This window comes from Lucilia cuprina, chromosome 3 (genome assembly GCF_022045245.1).
Source record: "Lucilia cuprina isolate Lc7/37 chromosome 3, ASM2204524v1, whole genome shotgun sequence".
NCBI classification, from domain to species: Eukaryota; Metazoa; Arthropoda; class Insecta; order Diptera; family Calliphoridae; genus Lucilia; species Lucilia cuprina.
The window spans coordinates 41,319,815-41,333,873 of record NC_060951.1 but is presented as its reverse complement, the minus strand read 5'-3'; the positions used below and the strand labels follow the sequence as shown (position 1 = coordinate 41,333,873).

At 27.3% G+C, this 14,059-nt stretch overlaps 1 protein-coding gene across 1 annotated transcript in view; it reads left to right on the top strand.

Moving 5' to 3' along the window:
* The first annotated feature begins 802 nt into the window (after positions 1-802).
* LOC111679438 (homeobox protein B-H2-like) overlaps positions 803-14,059 on the top strand; it is a 27,886-nt gene continuing 14,629 nt past the window's right edge. The window contains exon 1 of the mRNA XM_023441017.2: positions 803-1,666. Within this exon, the coding sequence (XP_023296785.2) occupies positions 934-1,666 (733 nt within the window). The 5' untranslated portion in view covers positions 803-933. The remainder of the gene's footprint in view (positions 1,667-14,059) is intronic.

Genomic DNA, 14,059 nt, shown 5'->3' with positions numbered 1-14,059 from the left:
AAAACAATTACGACCAATAAATGCCCACACAGCAAAACAATTGGAATAGAATCTAAAGAGATATTGAACAGTTCACACTTAGAGCAAAAAAAAAAAAAAAAAAAAACAAAGAGAAAAGAGAGAGTATGTGCTAAAAGCCACTTGTTTGCATTAAAATTTTATTTCAAGTTGTAATTGTTGTTGTCACAAGAGTCAAAAGATAGAAGAGAATGACTATTTTATGTTTGTACAAAAGGGGGAGTTAAAAAACAACAGTTATAATTCATTTACTAAGAGTAAGAGAGGGAAGGAAGATATTAAAGTAGTAAATCCACAAAACACACACACACACTTACTTACTTAATAATTAAAAGTATCTGTGTGTATGAGTTTTATATCTATGTGGAAATATTAAGTGATAAAAAAAGTAACTGGCGCCACAAATTACTGGTTTTTTCAACTTCCACTAACTTACAGCCAAAAGAGGCACATTTCGATTGTTTGTTTGAGTTGGCTAAAGCACCTGGTAGTCAGTATCGTTCGAACAGCATTTAAGCCAAGACGTGAATTTTATGATTTTTTTCTACCTGTAGGTTAAAACAAAAAAACGCATGAATGAATAAACGAATGATAAGTTAACACAAACAGAAAAGAAAAATAAATTAATGTTTAAAAAGTAATAATAAAATAAACAAAACAAATAAAAGTGTTTTCACAAGTAAACGGCGGTTTAAACTTAAGAAAATTATTAAAATATTACAAAAAAAAAAAGAAAAAACAAGTGCCAAGTGTTTTGCTTAAACAAAAAGAAAAAAACTTGAAAAAAAGTGTCAAAACTAAATGAAACCAAAATAAAAATCTTAAAGATTTTAAATTTTTTTTACTTGAAAATATTTAATTACTTAAAAGAAAAAACAATAACTATTAAAAAAATCAAATTTTTTAAAACCCCCAATGACAACTATGCCTCCAGAAATGTCGACTTCAGCTACAAATCCCTCTGTAGCTTTACCCAACTCTAGAGTATCGAGCGAATCTTTAAGCGCTTTACAAGTATCGCGTTCCCGCTTTATGATTACGGATATTTTGGCTGCCCATCAATCAAATCATCATTCTCAACAGCCACAAACACAACTTAATCAGCAACAACAACATGCCGCTTTACAACATTATATAGCTCAACAACAGCATTTGCTACAACAAAGACATCAACAGCATGCAGCAGTAGCTGCTGCCGCAGCTTCACCACCCGCTTCACCGCCTCAGAGTGCCAGTGCACAACATTTACCACCTCCACCACCAGCTGCAACGGCATCAGTCACTACACATCCTCATCTACCGCCTCATCATCCTTTGGCTCATTTACCACCAACGGCCTTAATGGGATTTCCTTCCGCTCATAATGGTTTCAATGCGGCGGCAGCTGCTCATTATGCTGCCCTGCAACGTGATGAACGTGAACGTTTGCGTGAAATGGAAAATCATCATACGTATCGTAATCATGTTGCACAAGATCTTGATCATGATGATCGTTCGCGTTCGCCGCCTCCCTCTATGTATTCGCGTGATGTAAGAGATTTAAATGGCCAAGGAATGGGAAGTGGTAATGCCGTCGGCGGTGGTGGTGGTGGCAGTAGTATAAGTGGTGATCAGGCCAGTACCATAGAGGATAGTGACAGTGATTGTGGTAAGTGTTTTTGAGAATTTCACAACTACACCGCCCCCATTAACTATAAACTAATTAAAGCATAGAGAAGGTTCAGTTTCCGATCTATAGAAATAATTTGAACATGTTGTTAGTAACAGTAATTAACTTTTAATGTTTTGTTTAATTGAATTTCATCTTACTTGTTAAGATTGAATTATTAGTTTTTTCAGAATATTAATCCTTATATAAATTCCTATCCAAAAAGATATAATCGTCAAAAATCGGTTGAAAAATTCAATAGTTTCTTATAAAAATTCCCATCCCTAATATTTCCAAAAGCGAAAACATGCTATTCCTTTAGTTAAAGCGAAAAGTATTTTTATTAAATTAACATCCACACTTTATTATAATAAAATCAAAAATCAGTTGAAAATTTTTGGAGTTTTTAAGAGTTTCCCCGCTCACCATGTTTGTAAGGGAAACATTTATCATTATCTTAAGTTTTTGCGAAATAATTCTTTATCATGTTAGAATGAAATCTGAAATTTTTTTAAAGATATCGATTAAAAAATTGAGTTTTAGAACTTCATTTCATTTCTTCTTTAGCGAAACTTATGGTAAAAGCATTGAAGGCATTACTCCATGAATACCCAGCAAAAATAAAACAAAGTACTTCCAAAAGAATAACATTTATCGCCACATCAAACGTAGCACTAAGTGAATTTGTTTACTTTCTGTGGAAGTGATGTTTATTGACTTGCAAAGATGCGAAAAGAATCCATTTTTTATTTGAGTCAAATTAGTTGTAATCTACAATACTACAATTTAACTTCCTAATGCATTCCAAAAGAAGAACATAAAAATTACTTCCTAAGAATCACTTCAGATGTAGTGAATTTGGAATCAAGTAAAAAGGACAATTCTCCTTTGACAAGCCTGTGTTAAAATCATAAATTCTTCAGGTCTTTTTTAGTACTTCCATTGAATAAACTATACTTCTTCTTCGCTTATTTGGAAATTCTTTTATTGCTGGTATGGTTGATTTAACTTTCAGAATGTATGCGAAAAGCTGGATTTAGCTGAAAGCACAAACATTGTCATCAAAACAAATTGAACCTAAAGATTTAGCTTTTGGAATGTTGCAATACAAAAATCTTTCCTTTTCGATAACCCGAAGCCTTTTTGATCTGAGAAGGCCGATAATGAGTTGAGTCGCCAAATATCGAAGGCAAAATATTGAAGCTCTGTATTTGTTTTATCAAACGCTTCCCTATATCTTTCATAAACAGTTGATATCTACTAAGGAAATAAGTTGGTCCCTATATTGTTATTACTGTTTAAAATTATTTAAAAAAAGTTTTGACTTAAGCCCAATCTACTGTGTATTTTGATCGATATAGAACGCCCTCTTAGGCTAAATCTTCAGTTTAAGGTAGGCTTTCGGAAATTATCATGATTAGTTCTTGGCATTTAAAGATGAGCATTTCTTAATGATCTTTTTCCATTCTTCGGATCTTTCAAAGTAAAAGGTTTCTCTGAAGAAAACTTTCTTGTGAAGATTCTTTCAGAAAACATTGTCAAACAGAATTTGTCTAAAGAGTAAAGACAATGAAACTTTTCAAAAGAAAAATGATCTGAAAAAAGTTGTACCCAAAGAATACTGTTTTGTCATCATTCTCCAAAGAAAACTTTATTTTAAAGAAACTTTTTCAACTCTTTTGCAACTACATGGATATAAAGATATAAGATAAAACTGTCAGTTGAAGACTCATAAAAAGATTTCCCAACAAAATCTTTACTTACTCCACAAGTAATATTAGAGCTAAGTGTAAGTACATACTTTTCAGGTGAATAAGTACTTATTTTTGTTCAAGGATGATCGATAAAATAACTGGTTATAGATGTGCTTACCCAACTTTTCTGAATTCAAGTTAATTTAACATTTTATCTCAAAACTTTAAAAATCGACTAGATTTAGAAATTCTAACTAATTCCGGACATTCACTTTAGACAAATATTATTTAGGAAAAATGTGTTTGACCATGACCACCCATTACCAAGTAATGTATGAAATAACTACATTACCTACAGTACTTATTACCAAACATGGAAAAAATTTAACTTAAAAAAAAGTATAATTTAGACGAGTTATTTGTGGGTCTGTTGTTAAATACCAAATACCAAATTCAAAATTTAAACAAAAATTTCATATAAATTTAAACTTTTAACAAATATTCAAACTTAAACAAATAAATATTAACAACTAATAGGATTAAATTAAAATTAAACAAATTATAAATTGTATAATCGGAAAAAAATTTTAAAGTAATTTTTTTTTTAACAAAATGTATTAATGAAACATTTATGCACACACAACCACACATCTAAAAACAACTCTCATTTTCTACAAAAAATCTAAAAACAAAATCCAATTTCCGTTAAAAGAAAAAAACAAAATAATAATAAAAGATTTTTGTTTGAAACTCCAACATCAATAACAACAATTATTATTACAGGGGGGTAAAAAACACACTTCACCTGTCATCTTAATGGAAATATAACCAACCATGCAATCAACAGTCGTCAGTCGATAACACATTAACACATGACCGTTATATAGGAGTTGAAAAAAAAATCATACTTTCAAAAACAAACAAAAAAAAAAAAATGAATTGAGAAAATTGTTCAATTGGAAACCAGTAGTTAAAACACAACTTTAAATTTTAAAGAAATATTTAATTGAGTTGAAAAAATATACTTTCAATATTTATTTTTTTTACTTTAAAAATTAAAGAAATAATATTATGAATGAATTGGTAAAAATTGAGAGTTAATTTAAGTTCATAGATACTCTTTCAATCACCATACATACGATTTTTCTAGCACAGTCATGGTATTGATATTACAATCACTCTGATTGTATTTATTTCGGTTGTAACGAAAACAAAATATTTCTATTAAAATCAAAAATAATCTAACTTTTGATTTCCTAAAATCTTACAATTGTTCTAAATGCTAGGAAATATTTTAGATTTTTATAAAATTTTTCTCAGTGTATAACGTTAATAAGTTTCCAAAATTCATACAAATTAATTTTCTACTTTAACAAAATTAATTTGTAACTGATATTTTATTTCATTTGTGTTAAAAAACAAACAAAAAAAACTTATAGAATTTCATATAAAACACACAAAAAAAAAAACTACTAAAAAAGGAAGAGAAGAATTGAAAAGCGAAAAATTAAATTCAATTAAAAGTAAAATAAAAAAACAATAACAAAAAACAACCATCTAACAAGGTGAGATGTTTGCTGTCGAAGTCGTCGATGACGTTGTTATTACTTAAGCTGTTATATGTCTCTAACTTATGCGAGAGTTTGTAAGTAGTTTTTCTGTTGTTGTTATTGTTGTTTGTTATACATGTATGGTCTCTTGATAGACATTTGTGACATTTTTCTTAAGAATTGTTTTTATTTCTTTAGTTTTTATTTTTGCTTTAATCGTTTAAGCGGCTTAAAGAAACCAAAATTATATAAATAAAAATTGAAAAAAAAAAATAAAATAAATACAAATTAAGTCAATTTCATTGAAGAATTGAAAAATAAACGAAAAAAAAATTGAGGAAATAAAAATCATTTAAAATTAAAGCCTAAAAATGTTTGAAATTTATACTTATTGTTTAAATGTTTTGAAATTGACAACAATTGTAATAAGATTTAAGGTATTTTGAGTTGCGTTAAGTAATTGTATCACAAAATGTGTAAAATGGTAAAAAAATTTATAACTTATTAGGGACTAGCCTAGGGACTACTCTACGGATTGCTCTAAAGACTCCTCTATAAACTATTATGATTTAGTCAATGATGTAGTCTATAAACAGGTCAAAGGATTCGAATATACACTGGACTACGGACTAGTCTATAGACTACTTTATGGTCTGATCTGTAGACATGTCTATGAAATTGTCTATTGACTTCATTAAGTGCTACTAGTCCGTAATATACTATTGACTAGTCTATGAACTAGTGTATGGCTTAGACTATACACTGGACTTTGGGCTAGTTTATGGATAAGTCTATGGAAATAAGTCTATGTATTAGTTTTTGGACTAGACTATAGACTTGTCATTAGACTACTCTATAAACTAGCCTATGGATTAGCCTATGAATTAATCATGAATTTATGAATTAGTCTATAGACTGCTCTATAATCTAGTCTGTTGATAAATCTATTAAATTGTCTATTGACTAGATTATGCGTTACTCTATGGATTGGTTTACGGACTATAGTATGGAATAGTCAATTGATTACTATATGTACTAGTATTTGAAGTAGTCTATTAAGAATTCTTCGGACTGGTCGATTGACTAGAATGTGAACGTGTCTATAGACTAATCTGTTGACTAGTCTATTGTATTGTTTATTGCCAAGTTTATAGACTACACAGTGGACTAGACTATGGATATGTCCATTAATTGGTCTATGAATTAGTCTATGTAGCAGTATATTGTCTAGTCTATTGATTAGATTGGGGACTAATCGTTGGACTGCTACTTGACTCTTTGGATGGATTAGCCTATGAATTGGTCTATAGACTAGACTATGGACTTGTCTATGGGCTGCTAAATGGACTGGTCTTTGAACTAGTTTACTGATCAACCACACTAATCTACAGACAATTCTACAAACTACTCTACAGACTAGTCTATATAGTTATATACAGACTTCTCTATAGTCTAGTCTATAAACTTGACTATGAACCAGGCTATTGGATAGTCCATTGACAAGTCTGTGAATGGAGTCTATTTACGAGTTTAAGAACTACTCTATAAACTAGTCATTAGTCTACTATGGATTAGTCTATGGTCTAGACTATGGACTTGTCTATGGGTTTCTATACGGACTGGTCTTTGAACTATTCTATTGATTAGCCACACTAATCTACAGACAATTCTACAGACTAGCCTATAGAGTTGTCTACAGACTCCTCTATAGACTAGTCTAAAAACTAGACTATGAACTAAGCTATTGAATAGCCCATTGACTAGTCTGTGAATGGAGTCTATTTATGAGTTTAAAAACAACTATATGTACTAGTCTTTGGACTATACCATAAACTAGTCATTGACCTACTTTACAGACTAGTCTATGGAACAGTTAAGGGGCTAGTCTTTGGACTTGTCAATTATCCTCTTTACTAACTACAATATTGACTAGACTATGAACTAATTCCTGAACTATCGTCAACATTTCTACAACTCTATAACATTTTTTTAAATATAATGAAATAATTTTTTTACAAAATATCTATTAGATTAAAATTGTTTTCATGGAAAATCCCAGTTTTGATATCTTTTCATCATTCAAACTATAAAAAATGTTATAAATAAAACAAACAATTTTGTTTTCGCAATTAATAAAGAAAAAATATCTCATCCTCGTTTGTAAATAAATCATTTGTTAATAATTATTTATTTTTATTTCTTTTTTTTTTTGTTATAAAATATTTAAATAGCCAGGAAATTGTTTATAAACGATATTAAACTAAATATTTATTTACAAATAATACAATGGCAAAAAAAAACAATATTAGCAAAAAAATGGTTAAATAAATAATAATAAAAAATAGAGTTTTTTTAAAAAAAGATCAAATTAAAACTTGAAATTGTGCATGTCATAAAACGACAAATTACTATGTACGAATGTTTTGAACTTTTTTCTCTCTCTCAAATACTTTTTTTCCATTTAACTAGTTTCAAATGGAAAAAATCAAACAAGCAAATTGCAATAAAAATGAAAATGAAAAAAATAAAACTGGTAAATTCTAACCAACATAAAATTTTAAATAAAAACTGTAGAAAAATAAACTAGAAAAAAAATAATAACAAAATAATAAATATGTATGTACAAATGATTTCGCATACATACATAATATTTAAACAAATAATTTTAAATTTAAAAGCTAGAATTGCCAACAGAAGAGTACAACAAAAAAAAAACATCTATATAAAACTGACAATTACTGAAACTAGAATATTGTGCATTTAAGCTTAAAATTTATACTAACAGCAGTAACTATTAAACAACAACCACAATAAACAAAAACAATTTAATAATAAAAAAAATTATATAGAAAAAAAAGATTATTAATAATAATGAGAAAAAAACGTTTCGATTAAACTCTTAATAACACGTTAAAATACTTCTAATGTTTAGGTATTTTTTTCAGAATTATTAAATTGTTACAACAACAATTGTAAAATACTTATTTCAGTTGTTGACTGTGGTTGTTGTTGTTGTTGTTGTATTAACCAACTGTAACAACAAATAATAAATAATATTTATTAAATATTTGTTGCATTTTGCGCTTTACTGCACATTGCAGTACATTTCTAATTGCAATTTATAGTTTTTTTTGCTTCTAATGTTTTTTTTGTAATTCTGTTAAGAACTCTTTTGTTAAATACGCACAACGTTTAATTAATACTATGAAATGTTTATTATTATATACGATTTCGTTATTTATTAAGTGTATTCAGTTTAATTTCAAAGTTTATTGCGAAGTTTTATTTTTTTTAATAAAATAAAAGAACAGTAATGATTAGCATAATAAATGGGAATATTGTTTTGATGAGGAAAGTAATTAGCAGGGAAACGGTTGCATTCTTTATTAGTTATCATAAAATCTAATTCTCAAAACTAAAATAGAGATGTAATAGAGGTGTATTTGTGGATGGAATGAAGATATATATACATACATATATAGATAGATAAATAGATAGATAGATAGATAGATAGATAGATAGATAGATAGATAGATAGATAGATAGATAGATAGATAGATAGATAGATAGATATATAGACAGATAGACAGATAGATAGACAGACAGACAGACAGACAGACAGACAGACAGACAGACAGACAGATAGATAGATAGATAGATAGATAGATAGATAGATAGATAGATAGATAGATAGATTGATAGATTGATAGATTGATAGATTGATAGATTGATAGATAGATAGATAGATAGATAGATAGATAGATAGATAGATAGACAGATAGATAGATAGATAGATAGATAGATAGATAGATAGATAGATAGATAGATAGATAGATAGAGAAAGATAGATAGATAGATAGATAGATAGGTAGATACATAGATAGATAGATAGATAGATAGATAGATAGATAGATAGATAGATAGATAGATAGACAGACAGACAGACAGATAGATAGATAGATAGATAGATAGATAGATAGATAGATAGATAGATAAATAGATAGATAGATAGATAGATAGATAGATAGATAGATAGATAGATAGATAGATAGATAGATAGATAGATAGATAGATATATAGATAGATAGATAGATAGATAGATAGATAGATAGATAGATAGATAGATAGATAGATAGATAAATATACAAATAGATAGATAGATATTTAGGTAGATAGATGGATAGATAAATAGATAGATAGATAGATAGATAGATAGATAGATAGATAGATAGATAGATAGATAGATAGATAGATAGATAGATAGATAGATAGATAGATATAGATAGATAGATAGATAGATAGATAGATAGATAGATAGATAGATAGATAGATAGATAGATAGATAGATAGATAGATAGATAGATAGATAGATAGATAGATAGATAGATAGATAGATAGATAGCTAGATAAATAGATAGATAGATAGATAGATAGATAGATAGATAGATAGATAGATAGATAGATAGATAGATAGATAGATAGATAGATAGATAAATAGATAGATAGATAGACAGACAGATAGACAGACAGACAGATAGATAGATAGATAGATAGATAGATAGATAGATAGATAGATAGATAGATAGATGGATATATAACATTATATACACCTGTCATTACTAAACAACTTCTACGTAATCCATAAGGTAGACTGTATATCTAGAAACTATCAAATATTTTTTAGTAACTGTTGGCTATATACCAATTTATTTTAAAAATTAACAAAAATTTTACTCAGTTTTAATCCCTAATTAAATTTCAATTAAATTTAATCATTATTTAGTTTTTATTAAAAAAAAACTCAAAATTTTCCACATTAATTTATTTAACACTTTCATTTTAAATAAAATGTGTACAAATTAACAAAGGTAACGAAAAAAATTCTATTTTTAAAGGAAATGTTTGTTAAAACACATTTGAAAAGAAATAAATTAATAACAACTAAATGTGGTTTAGTGGTGGTCTAAGTTGAGTTTTGTAAATAATTATGAATTCCACAAAATACTTCATGTATTAAATTATGCATTAAGCACCTCATATATTTTGTAGTAGATTAACACACAAATGAAAAAACAAACATACACTTACATAGATACTAAAATCTTACACACGCACACCAATTGGTTGCCGCATTAGTTCACACTCTATTACAGTGAAGTTAAAAAGTAAATGAACGAATTTAATAAGAAAAAAAACTTTAAAGGAAGAGGAAATGTAAACAATGTTTTCACTAAAATAGGCTTTTCTGAGAATTTCCATTTATTGTTTCACCATTTAACATAATAATTCCAATTTATGAGTGTTTAGCACAACATTGTATCAAAGTAATGCAAAGGGTAGTGAGTAGTTAGGAATGAAAACTTTAATTTAAGTTGGAAAATTATAAATAAATAACAAATATTTATAAAAGTTTTGTTTTGAAAATATTTTCTTGGCAACAAAATTTATTTACAAAAATAAAACTACACATACAAAATAGCCACAAATGTAACCACAAATAATGTTTGTTAATTTGTTTTCTTTCAAACTATCGAATACATTTTGTATTGAAAATACTAAGTATCTATGAGTAAGTTTGCTTGTAACTTTGTAGTTATAACTTTTGAACAAATAATCAACTAAATATTTACAATTTATGGAAAAAAAGTTTAAACATTTGTTATTAATAATGATGATGATAAAAAAATAAAATGGAAATATTTTAAAAATAATAACAATAACACAACATGTATGGTAAAAAAAAAAACAAAAACAGCAATAAAACGGCATTTGTTAATTTATTTAAACAATCAAAAAATTAATAGATCACAACAAGAAATTAACAATAAAATAAAAAGGCATAAAAACGTAGTAGTAATATAAAAATAGAACAATAAAAAATCAAATTTGAAAATGTTGTTGTTTTTTCTTTAGATTAATAGCTACATGAGGGAGAGTGTTAATGGATTGATATGGATTTTTTTTGTTTAAAAAATACTGTTATTTTTTTAGATAATTTAAGTTTAAATTTCGAATTTTTACTTTATGCCTAAAACCCTTCTTTATGTCTAGATTTTAAACTGAAGTTCCGATATGATCATTAAAATTAATTTAAATTACAAAAAAATTTATGAAACTTGTTAAGATAATAAATCTCGCCAAATTTTTATACCGATAATTTTGATCGCAATTTCTCGACAAATTTTAAACTGATCGCGTATTTTGCAATAAAAAAGGAATTGATCTCAATTGTTTTTTTAAACAGAGATCGAAAAAATTTCGTACTGATCAACAATGTTCTATATATAATGAATTGATCGCCATTGTTGAATTGATCGAAAAGTTTCCATAAATAGACAATTAATTTTGCAAATTTTGTTTAAATTGAAAACTGATCGCGATTTTATGTATAGACTTGACTACAGATTCCACTATAGACTTGATTATAGACTCGACTATAGTTTCTAGTATAGACTTGACAAAACAATACACTATAGATTCGAACACTCTAGATTCCACTATAGACGCGACTATAGATTCGACAATAGAATCGACTATAGAATTAACTATAGATTCGATTTTAGACTCGACTATAGACTCTATTACAGACTCTACTGTAAACTCGCCTATAGATTCGACTATAGACTCGACTATAGATTCGACTTGACTATAGACTCAACTATAGACTCTACTATAGACTCGACTATAGACTCGAATATAGACTCGACTATAGACTCGACTATAGACACGCTTATAGCCTCTACTATAGACTCGACTATAAATTTGACCATAGTCTAGAATATAGACTCGACTATAGATTTGACTATAGACTTGACTATAGATTCGACTATAGACTAGAATATAGACTCGACTATATACTCGACTGTAGACTCGGTTATAGACTTGACTATAGACTCGACTATAAATTCGTCTATAGGCTTGACTATAAACTCTACAATAGGTCTGACTATAGACTCGACTAGGCTGGACTTTGAACTCGACTATAGACGCGACTGGAGACTTGACTATACTATAATTAAATTAAAACTGGACTCGCCTATACTCTCGATTACAGAGTCGACTATGGAATCAAATAAAGACTTGACTATAGATTCGACTGTAGACTTGACTACATTCTCGACCATAGACTCAAATATAGACTAGACTAAACTATTGATTAGACTATAGACTTGAGTATAGGCTCGACTACTGCCTTGACATATACTCAAATATAAACTCGACTAATGACTTAACTATACTTTACTCAACTACAGACTGGACTCGCCTATAGACTCGACATTGGTCATTAATAAAGACTTGACTGTAGACTTGTCTAAAGTCTCAATTAAACCCTCGTATATAATAATATTATATTTCTTTTAAAATTTTTATAAAGTCAATTTATCATTGAATAACATAAACGTAACTTCAACAGAATCATCTTCAACATTTTAACAAATACCTAAACAAAACACCCATTATTTTAGTAAACAAATCAAATCTATTATTTTAATTTATTTTTATGTTTCTAAAAACATTTAAAAATATAAATATTTTATAAATTCCCAAAAAGCAAACAAAAAAATGTTTGACCATTCAATCGTTATCACAGTTCAATAATCATAAATCTTTGTTGCCAATACCATGAACAAAAGTCATATAAAAACAAAATGATTTGATTGTTAATATTAATTTGCTAAATGTTTTCGAAATAAAAAAAAAACTAAACAAATTAAAAAAAAAATAAAATAATAAAAAATCAGTTGTATAAAAATAAACATGTTTCTTTTATAGCATTTCAATATGAATACAATTAATAAAGATTTAAACAAAAAAAAAAAAAAAAAAACAACAACATTGCAGTCATTAAGACAAAATGAGTTCAAAAACGTTGTTAACATGTTTAACAAAAAATTTTTAGAAAAAAAAAATTATAAAATTAACTCCTACTCAAAATTTTTTTATAAAATGTATTTAAATGAAAACAAAAAACCTACAAGCTAAAAAATCAAGAAAAAACATAGACAAGTTAATAAGGAAAGCAAAGAAACCACAAATACAATTTTGTTAAAAAATATTGATATTTAATAGAAAAAAAACGCAAAACAACCAGCAAATACATTTAGTTGTCAATTAAGGCGCGGTTTGAGAAAATCATTATGAAAGAAATATCTTTAGATATTTGTAAAATATAACACTGTAATTATAAATTGAGGGTCAATTTGCAAAAATTAATATTGTTTTATTAAACAACTTAACAATTTAAACAATTTTTGTTAACTGTTTTTAACAACATCATTATGTTTAATTAAATGTTAATTTTTTTAATATTTCTTAACTTTATTAAGATGATGTCATTTTTAAATATTTCTTTCAACAAAAAGAAAAAGTCTTTCATATACATAGAAGAAACCTTTGAAAATCCTTTCAAAAATGTGTTTTTTGCAAAAATTCCTTATAAAACTGAACAGATTATTTTCACTCTGCATACCATTATTATTAATAAACTCTAAACTCTCTTATTAGTTTGTTTTCCTACTTCTCTTTGGATTTTTTTTTGTGTCTAAATGTTTAATCAAGCTGAAATTAGAGTGTGATCGTACGTCAAGTTTGATCATACATTTCGATCACTTTACACTTCACTTCATCACTTGTTTTGTAGTATATGGTTTATTCTTTTGTATGGAAAAGTGAACAAAAAATGCTAACAAAAGTTTCTACAACGCAGCAACATAACAGTTTAAGCAGTCAGTCAGTCATCTAGCCGGTAAGTTAGTCATTCACTCATTCTTTATGTTACTCTCTTAGTCTTTCATTTATTAGGTGAAAATGTATGACATCGAGAAAAAACAAGATTAAACAAGTTAGCTAATGAACGAACATTCTATAAATATGAATATTCTGGTCGATTTGTGATTGAAATAAAAAAAGCTTAAATTTTATGGAGTAAATAAAAATATATATAAAAAACAACACTGAGAGAAATTAAGCAGAGAGAACGATGCATAAAAATGTAAGTTGAGGTTAGCGACTAGAAATATAGATAGATAGATAGATAGATAGATAGATAGATAGATAGATAGATAGATAGATAGATAGAAGGATAGAAAGATAGATAGATAGATAGATAGATAGATAGATAGATAGATAGATAGATAGATAGATAGATA